Raw genomic sequence first — 22,933 nt, 5'->3', positions numbered from 1 at the left:
AAGTTCAGATTTTCTGTTAATTTTATTGAAAACATTATAAAATTATGTGGTGCAGCAGCATATTTCAGTTTTATGATCTTCAACATCTTCAAATTTACACAATCCAAGTTGAAAATGAAAATGGCATTTACAGCAAGTAGTCAGTCATTATCCAGGAGACATGACTGCATAGGGTAGAGATAACATCTACTGCCCCCATGTGGCTGCAAGGGAAACGAAACTAAACTGCAAACACTAAAGTTCCTGCTTTTTTATTTTTAATCGATTTATTTTTTTCCCCTCAAGTTGTTACACATTGTTTCTGAGTTCAAGTTTTTTTATTCACTATTTTGTAACGCAGAGCTGATGTGCAAATTTGTGCATTGGGTTTGTTTAAGTTTTCAGTTCAAACAAAAAAGTATTTTTGACCAATTGGAGGCATGAACACAGTGGCTCATGTCTAAAAGTATCTTGACATGAAGGAGAAAAAGCAAACTCCTCAAGCAGCTGAATTAGCACAGCACAGGTTAACAAGCACAAAATCTGAAATATTAGCTAAACATTAGTTTTAAATTTACACAGCAATCGCTGTAAGCAGCAACACTGAAACCACTGACAGGTGACGTGAGTAACATCGGTCATGTTGCAAGGCAATGTTCTACTGGGGAACCCTCGGGTCCTGACATTCATAATGTTACTCTGACATGTGTCTCCCAAGTAAGCATTAGATTAAAGGCATCCCCAATCACAAGGGCCTCCCTCAGAGGGACAAAGCCCCCCACCACACTGCAAAAAAATGGCAGAATCCCAACTAGTAGAGGACCCGTGGAATGTGTCCAATTGCAAACAACCCACAAGACCCAAGGGAACCCTTGCCAACATCCCAATGCCAGACACCACAGGACTTCCCCAGAGGTCCTCTGGCCAAGCTGTGTGGTCACAGCTGTTTTTGGACCCTTGTGTGGGACCTACCAAATATATCAGGCAGCTGGGTTTAATGTTGCAGCAGGAGGAGCAGCTTTTGAGGAATGACAATGTTCAGCTTAGTGTTTGTGACCCTCTCATCTTAACAGCCGATTCTGATGGATTATACATTCACAAGAAAATTACTGTAGCCTCATTAAAACAGACTAGTTTACAACAAGATCATTTGGAGCTAATTTCACAGATATCATTTATGTAGCACAGAGTGACTGAGCACAATGAGTCACACAGAAATTTACTACTGAACTCTGATAGCCACAGAAAAGAGACTAAAGGATTTTGGTAACAGTGTGAACTTGGAGAGAGACTGGAACAGGCTGTTATTTTCAGCTCGTTTCAGTTTGACCATGTTACGCTATTTAAAGCTCACTTTTCTTTACGAAACATTTTGAACATTTAACTAGAGCAGCGATCAACACTTGTATTCATCATCAGATTAATCTGCTGATAATTTTGACTAATTTTGTTTGGAAAAAGGTAAGCAAACAGTGATTGGATGACTTCAGGATGAATTATCAGCTGACTAATCAGAGCAGCTCTACATTTACATTTAGCAGCTGTCACTAACAGATCAAAAGAAACTAAGAGAATTCTTCATATTTCAGTTGAGCTGACATTACCACTGTACACAGGAATTTGGTTTTAGTGGTCTGACCTTCAGGTGAACTGTTGTAACAAAAGAATAGACGCAGATGTAACTTTGCTGAAACTCAGCTCAGACTGAAAAGAATCAAAATGAGATTCAACAGCAGGTTGAGGTGCACGAGCAGGTATGGATGGTACTTATGGCTTTTTGCAAGAATGAGATCTAAGCTTTGGCTGATTGCATGTGCAATATGGCAACCCTGCAGAGCTGAAAAAGTCCATATCCCTCCCCAGATTATAACACAACCAAAACTTAAAACTGCAAGAATGTTTGGCATAAAAGGAATCAAATATTAAACTCAGAAGTGACGTAAATAAAACCCAACCTTAATTATAGAGTGGAGGAACATCCAGATCTCTGCCATTTTTGTAACTGTGAACAAACATGTCACCGTCTGAGGAAAACCAAGCACAGCTTTCCATCAGTGTGATTGTCGCGGATGTGTTCATTAGTGCTGCGGGTGTCTCTGAACCTCATTTCACTAAAAGGAATCTAGTGTTTATAATTGATTTACCCTAAAGTGATAAGAAAACATCTACAAAAACACTCAAACTATAGCCCCATATACCATGTATAATATCATCAGTTAAATAACTAGATTATAGTACATTTTGATTTTTAAATTAAAAAAAAAAAAGTCATTCTTTTCAAGAACAAAGCCCGAGAGGAAAGACCAGTTTTCCTCTCTTGTGTCTGACTAAGGAAGGATCCTGAGCAAGAACCAACCAGACTCAGTGCTTCCAGGAATGAATGCTAAACTGTAAATGGGAAAAAAAAAAGAAACCTAAATTCCACGTGTCTATAATACATCATGTACCTGGGACTAAACCTAGTTTAAGCTACGAGAAATGACTGGGAATCAGTTGGTAAAATAAGTGTCACTTAAACTGAACAGAACAGCACTGTGTTATTACTCAAGCCCAGGTTGATACTGAAGATTGCATAGTAGTGGACAATAAAACAGAACCCAGATCAGTCACTGCACCTACAAAAACTGCTCTAAATACTCTCCTTTTTTCTCACCTGCACTGAAATGACTGCACAACAAAAGATTAAGCATATTTACAGTGGCGGCTGTGTTCCTCCTCCATTATTCTTCTGTTTTTTTTAAGATAAAGTGCAGCTGAGAAAATGGAAAATTATTGGTCAAGAGCACATCTGCTTTCCTGGACGTCTACATCCCTCCTCCCACTCATCCAACTCTGCACTGATTCAGCTTTTTCTTCATCCACATCAGCCAACATTCAAAAAAAATATTAACGCAAAAATCTAATCTCGTCATCAGTGTAATTCTAAAAAAAAAAAAAAAATTTCTTTGAAACAGAATGAGGTAAATACCTGAAGTAGGACAATAACTACACATACACCGAATGAAAACTGCCCCTTTCACCCCTTACCTGTGTTTAAATGACTACTTGGTTCATGTAGGCACAAGAACAGTCTACACAGCACATTTGTGTCCATCTGGTTGCCATCTTGTGTTACATTTCTCCTTAACTCCTCTCATTTTCTCCCATCGAACACTGTCCCCTTCATTCGCTGCCGACAGTGTGACTGACCGGCTTCTTCTCAGGACTTCCTCTGGCGCAGCATCTCGGAGCTCCCGTTCAATTTGCTTCGCCCGGAGGGGGTGGCCGTGCTGCCGTTGCCCAGTGGGCGGTCCCAGTCAGCAGGGGCTTCCTGTTTGCGCCGGCGTGTCTCTTTGTAGCGGAGTGTGATGTCACTGTGAGAAGATACAAGGAAAGAGCACACACACTATTTATAGAGCATCATCCCCTAAGGGTCAATTCTTCCCAGATGGTTTCTGGTCATGCAAAATTTTAGAACTCTGTGTGTTTTCTCACAGAAGACGTCCTTAAAGTCTTTCTTAGAATTCCCACACCACTGTTAGACTGGGTTACTTCAAACAAAACAAAACAAAACAAAAAAAAAACTAATTACTTTGTTAACAAACTTAAGATAAAGTTCCGCCCTCTAAGTATTGTATGAGCTGCATTAAAAATCTTATTTTTGTTAAGAAAATCCATCAGTACAGGAACAGATTGATTGCCATACATGTTATAAACAGCAACCAGTCTATGCGGAACCCCTGCCTTTAGGAAGGTCAGAGGAAAATAAATAAAACACTCAAGGAGAAAGCAGCTCAGAAAAGGGGGGTTGGACTCAGCTTGGACTCCAAAGGTAAGAACGCCATCTTCTGTGCCAGTTTTTGTTGAAACTGACCTTTAATTTTTAAGTGTTAGACATAAGTTAGATTGGATTTAATCTTGATAGCTCTCGTGTATTTGACAGCTTATTACTTTTTAAAGCATTTCATGGTCTGACCCTAGAATATATACTGAACCTGCTGTTCAAGTACCAACCGGTGCACAGCCTGAGCAGGAACCTTTTAACTGTGTCCACCTCAATATTAAAGATGAAAGGAAATCACAATGTATCTTAATCTAATTTTTTCACGAGGGTCAAACAGTATTTGGAAATAATTCTAATTCTAATAAGTTTCTCTGTTTTTACAAAGAAGAAAGATAAAACAAAACTACATAAAGCCATGCTTTCGTGTCTTCAGTGCACTATGAGAAGTGGTGGAGCTGATCTCACTGGCTTTCGTCACATGGTGATTAGTATGTGTGCAGTGGGTTATCAGTTCCTCTGGGTTTCACTGTCCTGTCTCACTTTAACAGTATCAGCACAAACTGAAGGCTCTCTAAACTGACTGGAACTGAGAGTATAAATGATGTGAGGGGAAATGAAGATGATAAAATTCACCACAGAAAAACCCCGTTAAGTGCCATGCAGGAGATGGATCCATGAGGAGTATTAACTGTGTTCTTCAGAGGATCCCAAAGATCCTCTCATTGTGATTATGGATCCAAACAGTGATGTGCTAGAGAAGGAAAACAAAACAAAACAAACTACACTAAACACTGCTGATAGAAGGGAGTGGATGGGGCAAGGCATCTCTCTCCTATACCTACCTCGCTTGACAAGGACATTACTGCATTACTGCTGAGCATGAGCAGGAAAGAAAGAGAAGGAGGAAAGGAGGGGAGATGGAGGGGGAGGCAGGGTAGGGGAAGAAAACAGACAAGAAGCTTAACATGCCAGGGAAGGGCTGCACCTAACAAGAACACACTAAACATAAGGTGAATCAAAACAAAAACTAGCCTAAAATCACTGCATGGGATCATGAGGAATAACCAAATCAAATACAGGAGCAAACTGGACGGAATCCCACACGTGTGAAGAGATATCTGTTAAAAACTATTGTGATTAAACTGTATGTTCTTTAATTAGTCACCAAGAACAATTTGAATGCAAAACAACTGATTGCCATCTTTTCCTGTATGTAATTCTATGTGTGTACAGGGTTCATTTGGAAACCAGCCACTTCTCACCAACTCCCCACTTCCCTTCCTAGAATTAACATGTACACAGCAGTAGTCTCAATATGAAACAGAGCAGCAGGAAAAGCTACAGAAAGCTGACACACAAAAAAAACATATTTAAAAGAGAAAGGAGACCAAAGGGCAGTCTGGGTATGAGCCAGGTAATATTTGCATTTTTTTTTTTTTTTTTTTGTTAAAGCTTCATTTGCACCAAAAGCATTGTTTTTACACAGAAAAGCATAGAATTTCATTATATTTCAACCATCTACATCTGACATTGTTTATGACCCTCTGCTTCTCTCCCGCTACCCACAAGCACCCATCCCACTTCTTACCGGATGAAAAACCGCCACACAGTCCAGAGGAGTATGAGGAGGATTCCTAAAAACCAGCACTGCATGATAAGAGAAGGAATGGGCAGCATGATGGTGTGGGGGTCATACTTGACCACTATTAGGAACTCTGTTACTGTGATTGCTGCCGCCAGCCACGCCTGCTGACCAAGCTTCTTGTGGAACTTCCTGTTGGGAAAATTGCACAATGTTATTATGGAAAAATGATTTAAGAATACACCATATTATATCACTAGGCATATGTGTGCATGTATAGTAAATGGAAGTACTTTTTCAGATCAATGTAGTTTCTTGCTAAAACTATGAAGTGTGAGACTGAAACACACTTCCTCACTGCTGCGCTTATCATCAACTTTTCTAGTCAAATTTGAACTGTGATAACTTGATTAAACTCAAGCAGTGCTGAATGTCAATAAGTTCTTTATCCAGTGTGTATTATACACGACATACACAACAGTTTTTTTTATACACACCCAGTCAAACTCTACAGAACCCAAAAGAAAAACCCCATCTTGTTACTCACGGGTCGTCCATGAAGTCGTAGATTTCCCTCATGCCTACGCCTCCGACATTGACAAAAAAAACAAGGCGAAGCAGCACCAAGTAGTGTTCAGGAGGCATCCACAACACAAACTTCAGGTAGAAGGTATTCAGCTCTGCTAACAGAAACTGACAAGATAAAAGATAAAACAATGCACACCTTAATTTAGAGGCACTGAGAATACAAAAATACAGTAAAGCTGAAAAAGCCACAACAATCAGACCACCAGATAAATTTTCTCTTCTAATAGCTAATTATTTAAGAGCTGTGAAATAATTCAGCTTTCAGGCAGTAAAGCAGAAATAGAGCATTAGAGGTCGTGGATTACTCGTTTAGCTGGTTATTATCAGCTGGTTATTGTGTTTGCTGTGTTGCCAACAGGGAAGTTGCAGAATGCCGTCTGGTGGATAAACTAAGCAGCATCAAGATCCAAATCATAGTTGAAGGGTGTTTCTCTCAACTTGTGTTTACTTTTTCATTTTCATTTAAAAACAGTTATAAAATGCAGATACTGATATATCAGCAAATAGCTAATATCAGCCAGTATATTGGTCAGGACAGTACATCAGCATATATTATCAAAATGTATATATATTATCAAAATTTATATATCAGAATATGTTTAGTTTTCTGTATATCTTTATTACATTGTGATGTAATTATTTTTTGCAATGACACCCACATTCTTCCTCTTTCTGTCAGTATTTCTTACCATGAAGATGATTCCCAACACAGCAAGCCAGCGACGAAGGTTTGAAGCAGGCTTCCACTCAAACTTCACCCAGCTGTATGGTGTGAACTGGAATGCTATACGCTTTATCTTCCCCCTGCCAGGTACAGACCACAGACACTATTAGATGTAAACAAATACACAAATCTAACAGTGAAATGTTTGTAATTTAACTACAGATCTAAGTGTGGAGTCATTAAATAAATGTCTCTTATAAAGTCGTACTTGTATGTAGGAATGTTCCAGAGGCCCTGCCACTGGTAAGGTTTCATTGACAACCAAGCCAGGGTCTTCATGCCATAGTAGATCCCCAAACCATTGCACACCAACACATCCATGATCCACTGGAGCGAGAAACAATTTCAAAAAAGAGTAAGTGAGGTACAGTAATGCTCCAAATGAACCATGACACACCTCCACGGGTTTGTTAGAGCTGATTTTTTTGTTAGTACTGTTCGCGCATGAACAGATCACAAGGTAATACAAGGTTATTATCAAGCAAACAAATGAGCACCTCACTGCTCATAAACCTCACTAACAAAATCATTGCTCCACTGCTTCCACTTTCTGCCCCTTCACTCATCACTGTGAGCAAAAGAAATGTGAGCTTTCAAATTTAACACATGGTGAAAATACAAATCAATTCTGCAAAAAGCACATGAACCCCTTTCAGTTTACTTTTATATTTATAATACACTAATAATTTATGTTTTGAAAATATGCATCTGTTTACACTGTGCTTCAAAGGAACCTGTCTAATATGGACACCTTTGAAGAAATACACCTGGGAGTTAGATTTTATTTATTAAATGTCTACTAACTGTAGGTAATTTCAATCTACCACACGGGTGAGAAAGGGCCTAAAAACATTTAGAGTTCAAGCCAGCATGATATCTACAGTAAACACTGTCACGCTTTAAAGAGCACATCTTCATCTTCTGTTCAAGATGTCACGTGATTCTGATGCTTACTGCTAGTGCCTTACCACAAACCACTCACTCAGAAAACACTGACATAATAACCAAAATAACCTCAAAGTGTGTCACACAGTAGTTTGTAAGCAGAAGAAAACAGCAGAAATGTGCGTACATGGTCCCACCAGCACTCCGAGAAGTTAGGTAACTGGTGCTCCAGGCTGTATTCCAAGAACTCAAACATGACACTGATTATCATACACATCCACCAATCCCGAATCATCAGAGTCTGGAGGAGGGAGGGGGAAAAAAAGTAGTAAAGTAAAAGAGATGAACAGAGCAGAATGGAGAAACAGAGAAAACCAACAACTTTTTCTTTGCCGCAAATTCACACAATAAAAATGTGCTATTTTATTTGTAAATAAACAATCACACCAGCATGGCAATGACAATGGCAATGACATCATTTGGCATTTACTGATCTGGGTGCTTTGTAATCTCGGTAAGTCAAACTTAAAATTGCTTCCTCTTGAAAATATTTAAATCTATTATGTGTAATCACTGGCTGAGACATTGTTGTCGCTGTAGTACAGCATGACTTTTATACTTCACATTCAACTGCTGAAGCGTGTCAGGCGTGTCCAAACCTACCTTGATATACCATCCCAGGAAGTGAGCTGGCACAAAGCCATCCATCTTGTCCTGAAGAGACAAAGAAGGTTTAACACCATGCTCTCTTCACAAGTGTTGTGAAACATGAAATTAAAATATAACACAAAAAAAACCCTACAATTTTATCCCCAAACCTTATACGTCCAAAGGACTGATTAAATGGTCCACAATCTATCTGAAGCTACCAATATTTATTAAAGTGTTCAGCTTTAAACCAGGAAGGTTACAAAAAATTATATAAATGTATTAATCTTTTAGGAATTTAATATATGCTATGTTACAAAAATAGCATCACTGTTTAAACACTAATAGACCTGACTGTAATTTGAATTTGACTGTTCAAACAAAAGAAAGCATTGGTCTGACATTCCTCAAACTTTAAATCCATGAATGATTTTGCACATGGCAGACACAATGGGAACAAAGTTGATAATATTTTGTTTTGAAGATTTTTGTCAGACTTTGTACTGAGACGTCAGTAAATCTGTTGCCACATTGGTCATTTTATCAACAAAAGCCAAATAAATACTGGGTGGTCAGCAAAATTCAAATTAAAGTATAAATTACACCATATTCATTAATCACTCCTCAGCCTGTAGACTGATGGCTCTCTGTTTTTTATACATAAATAAAATGCAATGTAAGGATTTTAGACAGCTGCTCCTTCAGTTTTAATATCCCAGCAGCCACGTGACGGCACCAGAACTTGCAGCCACTGATTTGGGAAATTCCGCACCTGAGCGCAGTGCCAATCATCCACTGTGTTTACTACAAATTAACCTATTTAATGGGAAAATATGTTGCATTACAATAGCACAACACTCCCGTGTGTCTTTGTTTCCTTCCCAACTTTCCATTTCAAGAGTTTTAAAGAGACACGCGACCAGTGGACTTGCTGAGTGTGCTTATTAATGTCTCTGAAATGCTTTAATGCTTCACTGTTTTGACCTAAAACCTAACCTAAACCAGGAAGTGCACTTGGAGACACTCACACGGTCTGTGCTCTACAAAGACCTACCGCTTTGTACTTGCGCTCAGGCAGTTAAAATGAGGCCGTCTATGTTCAAATAAAGCACCACATCTAGTTCACACTGGAACCAAGCAGAAATGAGCACGGACAGTACTGGGTCGATGAACAGGACAAACCCTATTTGGGAATCACAACGCACAAATAAAATGCATCTAAAACCACAGTGCTAACCTTACCATTTGGACCAAAATATTTCTGCTTACTAACTAAGCACTATTTTTTTTAGCTTGTCCTTTCACATACAGCTTTCTGCAGCCTAAAATCTTTTGGAAATAAAGTTTATTTTTTAAAATCTGGCCATAATTTGATATTTTTAAAAAAACCTATTCACAGAAATAGGTTGTGAGAAAATTGTGGTATGAAAAACTGAAATCAAACTAATAGAGATGGGCTTTGGGTCATGGCGGCAGAAGCACACTGCTTTTCCTAGGGGAGAAGAAGGCCTGGTTCTATTGATGGTCTGTAATCTGCTCCAGACACAAGCTGCTGGAACCACTCGGCACACCTCCACAGTAACTGTATGTTTGTGTGTGTTTAAGAAAGAGCGATACAGAATAAGAGACGGGAAAGGAGATAACGAGTATAAATGAATAAAGGAAAGGATCGGGAAAAGAAAAATGCGAAGAAAGGATTTACTGTAACACAAAAAGCCATGTACAGATTTGTTTAGGCTGCCACACATTTCTTCTGTATCTGGGCCACTTCCTTATTAGCAATAATTGAGGACAGTACACACAACATTATAAATGCATGACTGGATAAGAAATTTTACGTCTTGGAAGGTGACCTGTTTCTTACTTTGTGGGTTTCAACAACATAATACAATCAAAAATACAAGTCTCACAAACCTTCATACCTACAAAGATGAGGTGCAGGGGAGAGAAAAAACAACACAGAATGCAAGAAAATAAATTCTCTCACCCAGATGTTGTGGAAAGGGTCTGTAGTGTTGCCTGGGTCATAGATTAGGCAGTTTCCCCCATAGTCGCGCTCAGGGAGTGGTACCCCCAGTTTGGGGTCAATGTACTTCATGAACTGTCGTCCATCGTGCACTGTCTATATAAAAGAGATTAAAAATAACAGGACGTACCATCAGAACTTACAACTTTTCTTTTGTCAGTTAACAGTACATTTTTGTGTCATAAAAATAAATTAATTGTATTGCACATGCTTATGTATACTTGACCATCTGAAGTGTTTCAGCCATTCCAGGCAGAAATCTTATCAACACACCAACCTGAAATAGGATGAAGATGAGGAACAGTTCATAGACGACAGTGACGCAGAGCCAGAAACGCCAGTAAGCTAGAGAGAGAGAGAGAGAAATGAGTTATACTGGACACAATAACCCAAAAATACAAATAAATCATGCTAGGTGACAATTTGTCATTTGAGCTGAGTGAGCATCTGTGTATTCCTGCACCCTTCCCTGCAGTTAGTTGACACTCAGTGAAGTGTAATATTTTAATGACAGGTTACATTGCTTCAATGTTGCTGCCCTCATTTTGACATTTACTCTTCCCACTTGAGCGTTTTTCTAACAAAAATACAACAAACAAATGAATAATGTGGGTTTTAGTAATAAACATTTTAAAAGCGCACCTGAGCACACACAAATAAATGAACTGCTAGGTGTTCTCAGATTTGGTTTAACACCAAATCATTACTTTAGTTTCACAAAAGGATATCTGAATTACCTCACTATACATGTCATAATGTGGTTTTCTACTACTAAAGATGAAGAGAAATTCAGTAATAACTGAATACTGAAATCAGTGAAGATTTGAAATAGAGAACCTCATTTTCATAAAAAAATAAAATAATAAAACATCAAGTAATACAGGACTAATACAAAGTGTGGAAAACGCCCAACTCAGTAGCTAAAGTCCCACATGAGGAGTGTTTTTAATTCAGCTGCTACTGTGCTATATTACTGTGGCAATTCACATGTATAAACTCAGTTTCCTTTGACACACCCAGCCCATGATCCAGCAGGAGCTACAGGTTTTAAATTGAAGAAGAAAAAAAAAAACCCCGCTGGATCTTTTTCCCATGGAGCAATTACACAATGAAACCCCCTTAACCGAACCACAAAAGGTGAGGATAATGCAACCAAATACTTGCTAAACCACTTCAACCGACAACATTCAGCAAATTGCTGCACCTCCCTTCCACACCCTGTTTTCCTCCTTCCTTCCTCCCTTTCCCTCTGGAGTTAGTTGTTTGTGTGTTTCCTGCATCAACGCTCTGGTTAAAAAAGCTGGGAGTATGTCTAAGCACACTGTTGTTTAAAAAGCAGCTCTTTTTATAACCTGTGTCAGATTTAAAGAAAGGGGGAAAAAATGAAGTACACTGCGCTGCAATCAAGAAAGTGCACGCAAAGGGATCAAAATGGTTAAACTACACAGCCTGTCTGTAAAACATTTACGTAACGTAGCTGATTAAGTAATGATGCAAGCTTATAAGAGCTACAGGGTAGAAATCCAGCTGCAACAGCTCACATGTTGCCGTCAGAACATTACAGTTTATTTTTTTGTACCTGAGCAACAGGTTTTATCCACACAGCAGGCACTACAAGTAAAATCAATACATGCTTTTAACAAGTCCTAAAACAGCTTTGTATTTCAGTGTTGTGTAATGTGTAAAAGTAACAGTCTACACTTCCTCTCTTTCTTTCCCTTGCATATGGCCTGAAAACCGTTACCTTTACTGTAAATGAACTCCAAATTTCATCTCTTTCCATCACCCCCATTTGGATGACAAGATCAAAAATGTTTTCATATTAAATTTGTATGGCACAAGCAAAAGCCTCTTTGTGGTAGACCTTATCTACAGTTTAGATGCATTAAAGCAGAGCAGGTAAACAACTGTATCATGTGTCGAGTCACACAGTCAGATAGTCAACCATAAGCTGTAATTTTCAGTGGCCACCAAATAATGCTACCACAACGACTAATGCACTGTTTATTTACCAGAACCACACAGACTATTATAAACTATTCACTGAGCTTTAGAACCCTATAAATATTACTGATTTTGTCTGAAATGTTTGCTTGCATTTGTCTTGTTGTTCAAGGAATTTTCACTGGGCTTAAAGCACTTATACATCACATATTACTGAGATAGCTCATTTATAATTTGATTCCTGTATTCAGTCTGCACTGATTCTGAGCAGGATGTGTATCTTAAGATGAGAATTGGAATTGTTACTACTCACTGAAGTGACGATCATTGCTGACTCAACTGTCAGCAGCTTTAATGGCAAACATATTTTTAATATCTTCCTAACAAGCCACTTTCAAGGTTTGTTTTCCACTTATCTGAACGTTTCAGGAGGCCAAACAAATGTCAAGCTGACATAACCTGGATGTGGTCCAGGATGGAATGAAACAGCAGCAGGCCAGAGTTCATTAAAAGAGCACTACACAGCTTTAATGGTTCAAATTCTTAATATGAACTTCAACTTTTGTTAAATATGCCATGTATATAACAAGAGAGATTTGAATTACTTTAATTTGGTGATAAATGTGATTTTCATACCTGGATGTGGTCTGGTAAAAGGTCCATCTTTGGCCTGTGTCACTCCAAAACAGAGAAACACCAGGATGCTGGCCACAATCCCCCTAGAGGAGAACAATAATTACACAATAATAACAATTTCAAGTTACAAGTTCAGCTTTAATTTTCACATCTTTACACCAAGTAATCATTCACAGTTCATGCTGAAACAAGTGACCCCCTATGCTTCTCCACTTCTCCAAAAACCTGGAATCCAGTGTTTAAATTAAGGATATGAGATTGAAGTGTGGGTAGACTGAAAATACTGTTTCTCCTTTAGGACAAGTTTAGAGGAAACAAAGCAGAGTACAAAAACATCAAAACCAATCTGCATGTCAGGGAATGACCTAAAGAACGCTGATTAAGCAATCGAGGATATTAATGAACTGACTCAGTGTTGTAGGAGGAATGGTCTAAAATTCCACGTCATCACTGTTCAAGTCTCAGAAGTACGTACGGGACAAAGGAGGTTCAACACGTTACAGAGTACCAGAGTTCCCTGATTATGTTCAGCCTGCACCGAGTGACCGCACGACGTGTTCAATAAAGACACGAAAAGTTCAACTGTTTGTGTATTATTAGCTCAGTCAAATTGTGTTCGTCAATAATTGTGACATCAATTAAAAACAGAATTCATTCCAAAGGGGCCAAAAATTTTTCTTGTAGCAGCCAAAGTGTCAACATTTCAACCTTACGAACTCTGGGCTTCTTTAAAGAGCTGAAATCAGGTAAGCATACAAACACAGAAGCATGAAGGGGAGGATAATGGGTTATTAATAATGAACTAACTTGAACCTGGAGATTTGTCTTAGCAGCTGGATATCTGCTTACTCTTCATTACAACTTCCTGTGTGTATTAAAAAAAAAAAATCAGACCAACCTAAGTCAAGCTTAATTTGCTGTTTTAAGATCTGAAAATTGGATGACCAGACGAGGACGCTGCCCTGACCTTATAAGTAAACAGAGTAGGATTAAAAGAGTGGGCATACGATGGGATTACAGATTGTGCCTGCCAACAAGTGTGGGAGCATCAGTGTGTGTCATTTAGTGATCGATTATTTGACTCTGTGTGCGCGTTTGGGGGGGGGGGGGGGGGGGGGGGGGTGTATTAAAGTGAAGTTGTGTGCGAGCTATACAGAGTAGTCCCAGATTACAGCGTTGACTGTGGGTCAAGTGAATAACTAAGCAAAGATGCAGACTTTGTGTCACAGTGACTATAAGTGTGCTCCGCTACCAGGAAGAAGCTCTTAGGGTCTTTATCCCAACTAGCTGGACTACACTGACTGCAGCAAATCCTGTTAAGAAGCATCCACAATCCCTCACAAACACAACCTACAATCACTCCTTCTCTGTGTCACAAACACACACATCATTGATAAAGTTTTTCTGTGACTAAGTCTCGCAAGTACAACGCTACCACAAAAGCAAGCAAAACTCTTCAAAATACAAGTAGCTCATAGTCTCACAGCTTTGTTTTACAGATTTTTAGCTATAACACACAAACATGAGTTTTAAGTCAAATGCAAACTTGCCTTGATGGAATCCCAGTATTTAAAATTCAAGAAGCTTCATCTCTGTGGCACAACACTATCAGGGGCAGGTCTAATCATTTCCATATTCATTTAGCAGCATGACAGCATCAGCCATAAAGATGTTGTGAAACAGATTATATAGTCCTATAGGAACCCTGCAGAGTACCTTAAAACTGACGTGCTGTTTTAAAATCAAATAGTGATGACACTAAGTATTGAGTTCATTCATTTGTTTTTTGTTTACTATCCTTTGCATGACATTAACAAATAAATCTACTTATTGCTTTTTCCCTGCCTGTTTTCAGGTAGAACAAAGTAGCCAGTACCATTTCCAGCACTCTCTGTGCAACTTTCCGGGGTTGGCAGTAACAAAGGAAACTGAATCACGCTTCAGTAATTTGGCATTTATCCAAGTCTCAGTAGTTTAATAAATGTAATATAGTTGGATGAATTTTCTTCCAATATTTAAATAAAATAAATTAAATCCGCTTGCTAAAGCCTAAGCCAAAAAGAACGGCCAACTTGCATTTATAGTCTTCTTTTCAAGGCCATAATGGATTTATTTTTATGTGAAAAGTGACATCTTGTTACACATGGCCTTGAAACAAGGCCATGTGAGCTCAAGGTGAGTGTGGCTGTTAAGGCTGGTGACTCATTTCAAATGGTGAGTTCTGCCCCTCACCCATGTTTATGTGAAATGCGTGGGCTTTATTCCAAATACTGTTAAAAAATGCTGGGTAGCTCCTTGTTGGCTGGCTGTATTACAGTGTTTTCCCCACACTTAGATCCTATTTATTTGTCAAGTATATCATGTCTCAAAAAAACAAAAAAAAAAACAAAACAAAAAACAACAAAAAAATTGAGTAATAAAATCTCTCATGCAGCAGATGAACTAAAACTTCACCAGTTCACCACCCGCTGCTGTTCCAGTTAGTGACTCTCTAATTCACAGCACATCTCCAATTCAGAAGAAGAGCTACTGTTGTCAGCTGCAGTCTATAAAGGTAGAGACAGTATGTATGACAGTGAATGAGATCCTTCCTGGAGAAGCTGCAGAATGATATGGAGGACAAACACAACAGCAACCTAGCTTGTGAACAGCCAGAAAGGAAAACACGAGGCTGGAAGGGCCACAGCTAGCTGGTTAACAGCAACCAAAGTTTTAAAATAAGCGAGGAGGATTTTCAGCTAGCAAAGCTATCACTGAAGGAGTCACTCTCACAGGTGGATACTACATGGGCCAAAATAAAGTCTGTGTGTGAGAAACACTGTGTTATGTCACTATTCATCGCACTTTGAATGATACCTTGACATGATCCACATAAGAGTATCCCACATAGTTTTCCGATATGGAGTATACTATACTAGTGATGCCACTTACCTAGCTTTTTCTCACAATAAATTGTTGCAAAAATAATATCATGAAACTTTAGTTTAATAGCTTCCAGGGTTTCAAGTGGATTTTTTTTTTTTTTTTGGTCTGGCTCTTGCAGTGTTTTGGCTTTGTGGACATTGAGCAAAGGATGAACGCAACTTACTGACCTTTTAGTGTTGTAGGCCGTGTCCTGAGGAGTCTCTTCCAACAGTGTGACGTAGACCAGAGCACAGGTCAGAATGAACAGCACTGTGACAGTATGGGCTCGCCTGCAGTGAAAGTGGGGGAAAGGACAGAGAGGAGGATATTAATACCATTTGTAGAACGGAAAATTCAAATACCAGTCACCACAGGAGATTTAAAAAAAAAAAAAATATATATATATATATATATATATATATATATATATATATATATATATATATATATATATATATATATATATGGGGGTAAATGAAGGACAAAGTATAAGGTAAGATGAATTCTGTTGGGAAGCTGGTTTACTGCAACTGGGAATAGTTGCAAAGTTTGCAACAAACTTCAGTTCAAACCTTTCTTTAACTTAAAGGAAGACAAAATAGTGCAAAATAGCTTTTGCATCAAATGTCTTGTGCCTGACAGTGGATGGAAAATCTTTATAGCAGATCTGTTTAGATAACAGAATTTATATGCTTTGGTAGACGTTGAAAGCCATGATGTTGACCATAGGCCCATGCTCCATCTCCCATCACCCCATGTCAGCAAACATACTTTGGCCTTTGTGCTGTGACATTCTAGTGGTTTAGATGTACAGTATCAGTCAAAAGTTTGGACACGAGTGTGTCCAAACTTTTGACTGATACTGTACATCCATGCAAACTGAGGGATTTACCTCAGCAAAGAGGGCAAAGTTCTATGATAATTTCAGAGTGAAAAGAGTATACAGTATACATTAGGGGATTTCTCAATTAGAAATATGCAAGAGGACTTGAATGGTGTTTGTAATGCTGACGAGCACAAAACAGTAGATAGGTTATAGATAGACAAATAGGGTGACTGCTGAAAACAGTGGGACAGTCAGAGAGTTTCCTTGTCACTCCTGGGATGCTCAGACTGATCAGGCTGCAGGCAGAACGAGCCAATATTAATTCGTACGAGGCATGTCACCACTGCTCAAAAGACTGGGAATAGAGTTAATCCTGACATTTTTAAAAACGTATTTCCTTATTTTGTTACCACCCCACATAACCCAGAAACCAAGACGCATGTAAACATGTAAGTGAATTTTTAAGCTCAGTTAGAATTAAATAAAGAACAATCAACACTGGTGTCAACCAATTTATATGACATTGTGCACCAATCTGAACAGTGCTCATACAAGTCATTTTGCACACATTTCAGTGTTTCATGTCATTGGGTCAAATACACAGCAGCTGTCAAGCACCTGTGGCTGCTGAACACAACTGAAGTTGTATACATTTTATTTTTGAGCCTTGTTTTTTAAGCCAATAGGAACCAACTCTAAGCAAAAGATCAATAGAGCCTGGGGTCTACCAGGCTCTATTGATCTTTTATTAAAGCAAGACCCCAGGTGCAGGCTGTGCAGAGTTGCCCCTGAGACAATCCAGCACATAACAGCAGGGTACAAGATGCTAGCAGGCAGGGCATACATGGATCGCCATAACCAAGTGGCTGGCAAAGCATACAGGAACATCTGTGCTGAGTATGGTTTGGAAGTCCAGAGGCCAAAATGGGATACAACCCCACGGCTGGTAGAGAATGACTGAGCTAAGATCCTGACTTCCAGACACATACAGACAAACTGGTAGTGGCAAATCATCCGGACATAGTAGTGGTGGACAAGAAGTGGAAGAAAGCTGTAGCGATAGACGCAGAAATACCAAGCGACGGCAACATCAAGAAGAAGGAACACGAGAAACTCGATAAATACCAAGGGAGAAGAGCTAGAGAGGATGTGGAAGGTGAAGGTACGACATCAGAGATCTCTGTCCAGAAGAGCTCAGTCCTAGGAACAACTAAGATACTGTGCAGGACCCTCAAGCTCCCAGGCCTCTGGTAGAGGACATCAGCTTGGAGGACAAAGAGCTCAAAGTCAATGTGCTGCTCAGAGAACTTGCATTAAAAATGATAATAAGTACAGTCATATAATTCAAGGGTACTTGATATAGGGCAATATAGCAATTCTTTAATAAGCTCCTTTTTTTAATGAAGTCAACACTGTCAGCTTTGAATCGTCATCTCCTTTGGCTTCAATTTTAATAAGCAAGACAAGTATGCCACGTGTTATCAGCATTTTTACTGTTCCACGTCCTTATCCAACCTGTTTGGCAGGAGACACAGGGGAGGGCCTGGTTTCTCTCTTTCCTGACAACCACCACCAAGAGCGAAAAGGTGCAGTGGAAATACCAGTTTGGTGCAACTGAGCAACCAGCAATGCTTATACCAAACTTTATCTCTGAACGTGAAGTTGAGCATTCAGATTTAAAAAAAAAAAAAAATCATCTGGTTTATGCCAGCCTCGTGAGAACTTAAGAGTCTAGATTTAAGGATGAAATTAGGTTAAAATATTTTGTGACTTTACTGTGGTCAGAAAAAAAAAAAAATTATTTAATACAATTTGCTTAACTGTCAGCTCCATGTAATTAGACATTTCCTGTAACAAGTATGAAAGAAAACTGCTGTCATTTTGAAAGGCCTCAACACTAAACCCATTTGAGGAAAAAATAAAAATGGAATGCCAGTACAAAAACATTTCATCAGTCTGAGTTCTATTTAAGGCATATCAAAACTTTGTACAAAAAAGTGCACTGTGCCAGTTCCTTTCTGTGCCAATAAGGTAGGCTGCATGCCATGTACATATCCTTCTTACCAAGCAGAGAAAGCTGCTGCCATACACAGCTCCTAATGATGGCAACACTTGGGAGACACACAGAGTCCATGTGCTACACTGCCAACTACACACTCGAAAATCCACCAACAACCAACTGCGTGCTTCATGTCATTCCATTGAGGTTTATGACCTGCAATCTGAACTTAAAAATATACAAAAATGGTTCAATTTGACATATAACTGCAGAATGTAAATTCAAGACTCACCAGAAGAAGATGCCACACATTTTCTGTGTAATCTGCCACTTTCCTTTCTTTTTTTTTTTTTATGTTTATCTATGCAATACTAGCCCGCACATATGTACTATGTTTAATAACACGCAAAGGTTGTTATGTTGACCCCAGGGTAAACGGCTAGAAAGCTGTTTAGAAAGCTTTTATGATGCAATGTTGTAAGACGGCATCTAGGTGACTGTCTATACACTGAATTGCTACACAAAGTGGGTGAACCTGGCTGAAGTGCAATCTAATACAAAAACCTTGCATTAAATTCTGCCTTCAGGTATTTGTTGATACTGTTCTAGACAACTGTTTATTCAGATTTATGGTATTTTGCAGAATGCATTATGTAGTGCTGTTGAATTATACTGCATATACAGAGAAGTGTAGCACTTTGTGTACCTAAATAATATAAAAATCAGGGACACCAATTACTAAAAACCCCTCAACATAATACAAGATTCTTTTATCTTACTAACTGCCATAGACAAAAGGTATCTCTACTCTTGGTAATGCCTCACTACAGAAAACTGATGCCAAGGCTGTAACACAATAATGAGAAATTCTCATTAATGTTCTCTCTGGGAGGACCAGCCTCGTCTGCTGCCAGTGATATTGGATAGCTTTGCAGATTCTTACTGAATCCTTGTTTTGCACACAAAGCAGAAATTTTAAACCACACACACACTTACAGAAGCTTAAATATTCCTGAGGCGACAGGTTGAAAAGCCAAGGTGGCTGTAAATTAAAGAGGTCCGCAGAAGGGAATGTCACTTTTCCAGACTAGCTGGATACCCTCACATAATGAAACCTGGGTCCTGCAACACACGTGTTACATTCTTGTTGTACATTTGTGTTTTTTCGTGGGAGAGAAATGAAATATGTGGTGTGAGAAAAGGTGACTGAAGCAATGTGCCCATTCCTGCAGTTTGTAGCATGGGCATATCTGGCATGCCTTCAGACCTGTCATGAATATCAAAGAATCTCATTAGTGTCTTAATAACAAGCCCTGAGCTTGGATGTGCAATGTGAGCATCCATGACATCACTGCACTGCAAACACGTACATATAGCTTCCAAACGCACACACACACACACACACACCTATAAAAGTGACATCCCCTGGAGTAAATCTAGGTGATTCCTTGCTACAATATTTACTGGAACAGTTTCACCAGGAAAAAAAAAAACATTTACTGAGTTATAACAAGGTCACATTATGTGTTGTGATTAATGGAGGTTGCTCTGGGCCTGTCTTTCAGTTCACCTTGAAACATTTAGCAAACCCTATTAACTAATACATGCATGCGTCTCTCTGCAGGAACGGTGAACCTGCACTGACACTGCCACAAACCACTCACCAGAAAAAGGTGTTGGTCCCGTCGTCGTAGACTTCGCACTCCGTGTTTCTCCGGTGCAGACTCTCCCTGGATGTCTGCTTCATCACCTTTGCTTTGATGGTTGTGCTCTGATCCGGACACCCTGGATCCACGGAGCCGTTGTTGACCTGCTCGGTGGCGCTCTTGCCCACGGCGACGCCGCTTTTCTTCGACTCTAGCTTGGTCATGGCTTTAACGACCAACCGCCCACGGTGCTTTAAAATTATCCCTGAGCTTGGCTCCCGTCTACTGTCATCCGCGTCAGCCCCACCCAAGTGGCTGTCAGCATCCTGTGGTGGTCGGGGGGGGGGGGGGGGGGGGGGGGGGGGGGTTGAACGTTACCAGGGCGACACCAGAGTGGCGAGAATAACCTGCAAATCACGTCCCGCTGTTCAAGTTAGCAAATGACCTGCCTCGCACGGACAGCCGTACAGACGTGCAGGTGAGAAATGTACCCAAGACGTCTTTGACACCGCCTACTTTTTTCAAGGCATTTCAACATAACCTGCAGAGCAGCGCTTGTACTTGTCAGCAATGGCGACCGCTTTCTCACATGTCCGCTGTGGGGGATTTAACTGGAGGATAATAGGTGGTAAACAAATCACTGTGTCCGCACTACGACGGCTGCGTAGCCTTGATATCAAGCAGCTCGGTAAACTGCGTTAGCTATTTCTAGCAGACTGACCTTGCCAACGAGGCTGAGTTTACTGACAAGCTCCTTATCAATTAACCAAGCAACATAAACCCATAATTATGTATGCCATTATTGATTAGCTAGCTATTTATTGCTATTAAAATAAAGAAATAAATCAAGCTAACGTTACTTACCAACTGAATTTATGGAATTAATGACGGGGGTCCGATTGAATTTTGAAACCGCTAACGCCACATTAGTATAAACTTCCGAAGCGCATTTTGCGGGGAGCAAATAAAATAATTTGGGGGTGGACTGGGGCACATGTAGCCCGTCTTTATTCTAAATACAAAGAGAAAAACTGCAGCGGCAAGCTGACGGTCCACGCGCGTCACATGGGCACGCGAAGTCTCTGGCGTGTGTTTGAGCAACAAAGTCCCGTCCTGTTTATTCTTTTCATAATAAAAGTCTCTCCATGGCATTACATTGACTTTTGTTTTATTTTGAAATCCAAATATTTCAGTCGGACGTTGAACTTCTGTTACTCACCGTAATTTTAACGCATTGACAACCTGACGTGCCTGGCGGGTTGTAGTTAAGAATCATCCGTTTACACGCGATATTGATAATTAAATGTTAAGTTTGTGAAATCCCACAGTAACAGCAGTTTTTAATACAAGTAAACCCACAAAAGTGCATTATTAAATTGGGTAAACTGTAAAAACATATTATAAAACCGGATTGTTTTGGCTAGTGCTGTATTTAGCTCATTTGTATGTCGTCATTTCCGTCAATTTTAAACGTCGGTCGTCATTTGCAAACAGAAAGGATCGACCAAGTTTTTGTCATGAATAACAACATTAAAAAATAATAACTTTTTAATCTGCAATAATTAATTATAAAACCCTAAGAAGTTTGAATTTGCAATTTTGTCGGAAATTCAAAAGCAGTTTATGCCAAAACTTCACAGGTCATAGCGTGACTATTGAGATCACAAAATTATTTTACTAAAGCTACAGAGAGCAGTTGAAAGCATTATTAATTTTGCGTTTTCCCAGGTTATTCAGTAAAACTCTTGAGCTGTAAACAACACTGAGTTGACTTTCTGATGACAAGCATTACATGCATAAAATGAGTGAAATACGTGAGAAGCAACAATTTGGAAACCCAAATGATGTTTATAATACCGACCTCTGAAGACCTCTAGTCAGTTACTTATGATTAAACAACCTGTTTTTCTTTCTTCTTTTATTAAATTGCAGATTTACAGTCCAATCGCTCATACTTTTATTCATTATTATTATAATACTTATTATTTATTTAACAAATATAAAAAATTTATTTAGGACTTTTTGTGCCAGATGCAGAAGATCTCCAGTAATCACAGTTTGATGTAAACTTACCCATTCCTTGACAGCTTGATTTACTCCTAGATGGAGTTATCTAAAAGTATGTGAAAGTATTCTTGTACTTTCTGTTCTCTGACAGTTGTTATAGAAGCTTTTGAGAGCTTGCCACTGCTGAGTTTGTATAATATTTGCTAAGATTTCATCAACAAGTTTATCTAAAGGATCCAATCAGAAGCTTCTCCTTAAGATTTCCTCCTCCACATAGCTGACAGCACATGACAGTGATTGTGACATGATTGTGTAACCAGTGTTATAGTCCAGGCCAGAGGTTACAAAAGAAAAAAACACCTCTTGCAATTGATATTTTAAATTTTAATCCCAAAAAATATTTATTCAAAGCAAAAAAAAAAAAAAAAAAAAGTTTATTCCACTAGAATGATCTCTAGCCTTTGGAAAAGCACTACATTCAAAGATCATAACCTGTGATTGCTAATTAAATGGGAGTAGTGGCATTAATATAGTTACTTGTTAATGTATCCATAATTTAAAACCTTGGTACTCCGACTTCCTCACAGTCCAATGACATGCACTTAATGGGGTTTGGTTAATTGATGATTCTGAATTGGCCGTAGATGTGGATGTGAGAGTGTGTAGTTGTGTGGGTCCTCTGATAAACTGCCGACTTGTCCAGGGTGTACTCTGCCTTTCACCCTACAACGGCTAGGATGGACACCAGCTAGCTAAGAAAATGGATAGGTGGATTT

General features: G+C 39.2%; 1 protein-coding gene across 3 annotated transcripts; it reads right to left on the bottom strand.

Moving 5' to 3' along the window:
- Nucleotides 1–3: 3 nt before the first annotated feature.
- On the bottom strand, nt 4–22,334 carry ptdss2 (phosphatidylserine synthase 2). Of its 3 annotated transcripts, none has more exons than XM_030730690.1 (13): nt 22,224–22,334; nt 20,169–20,476; nt 15,868–15,969; nt 12,776–12,858; nt 10,473–10,540; nt 10,157–10,291; nt 8,185–8,235; nt 7,709–7,822; nt 6,845–6,963; nt 6,602–6,716; nt 5,872–6,017; nt 5,331–5,516; nt 3,179–3,332 (listed from the first exon to the last, which is right to left on the bottom strand). In XM_030730690.1, the coding sequence occupies exons 2-13, from the start codon at nt 20,372–20,374 to the stop codon at nt 3,179–3,181; spliced, it is 1,479 nt and encodes a 492-aa protein (XP_030586550.1). In that variant the 5' UTR covers nt 20,375–20,476; nt 22,224–22,334. The 3 variants fall into 3 exon arrangements, with proteins under 3 accessions (XP_030586551.1, XP_030586550.1, XP_030586548.1); XM_030730688.1 differs by lacking the exon at nt 22,224–22,334 and adding an exon at nt 21,015–21,224; XM_030730691.1 differs by lacking the exon at nt 22,224–22,334 and having other exon boundaries at nt 4–3,332; nt 20,169–20,374.
- Nucleotides 22,335–22,933: the final 599 nt, after the last annotated feature.

This window comes from Archocentrus centrarchus, chromosome 6, assembly GCF_007364275.1.
Source record: "Archocentrus centrarchus isolate MPI-CPG fArcCen1 chromosome 6, fArcCen1, whole genome shotgun sequence".
NCBI lineage: Eukaryota > Metazoa > Chordata > Actinopteri > Cichliformes > Cichlidae > Archocentrus > Archocentrus centrarchus.
Note: the sequence above shows the minus strand (reverse complement) of the source record. Positions and strands in the feature narration are given on the sequence as shown.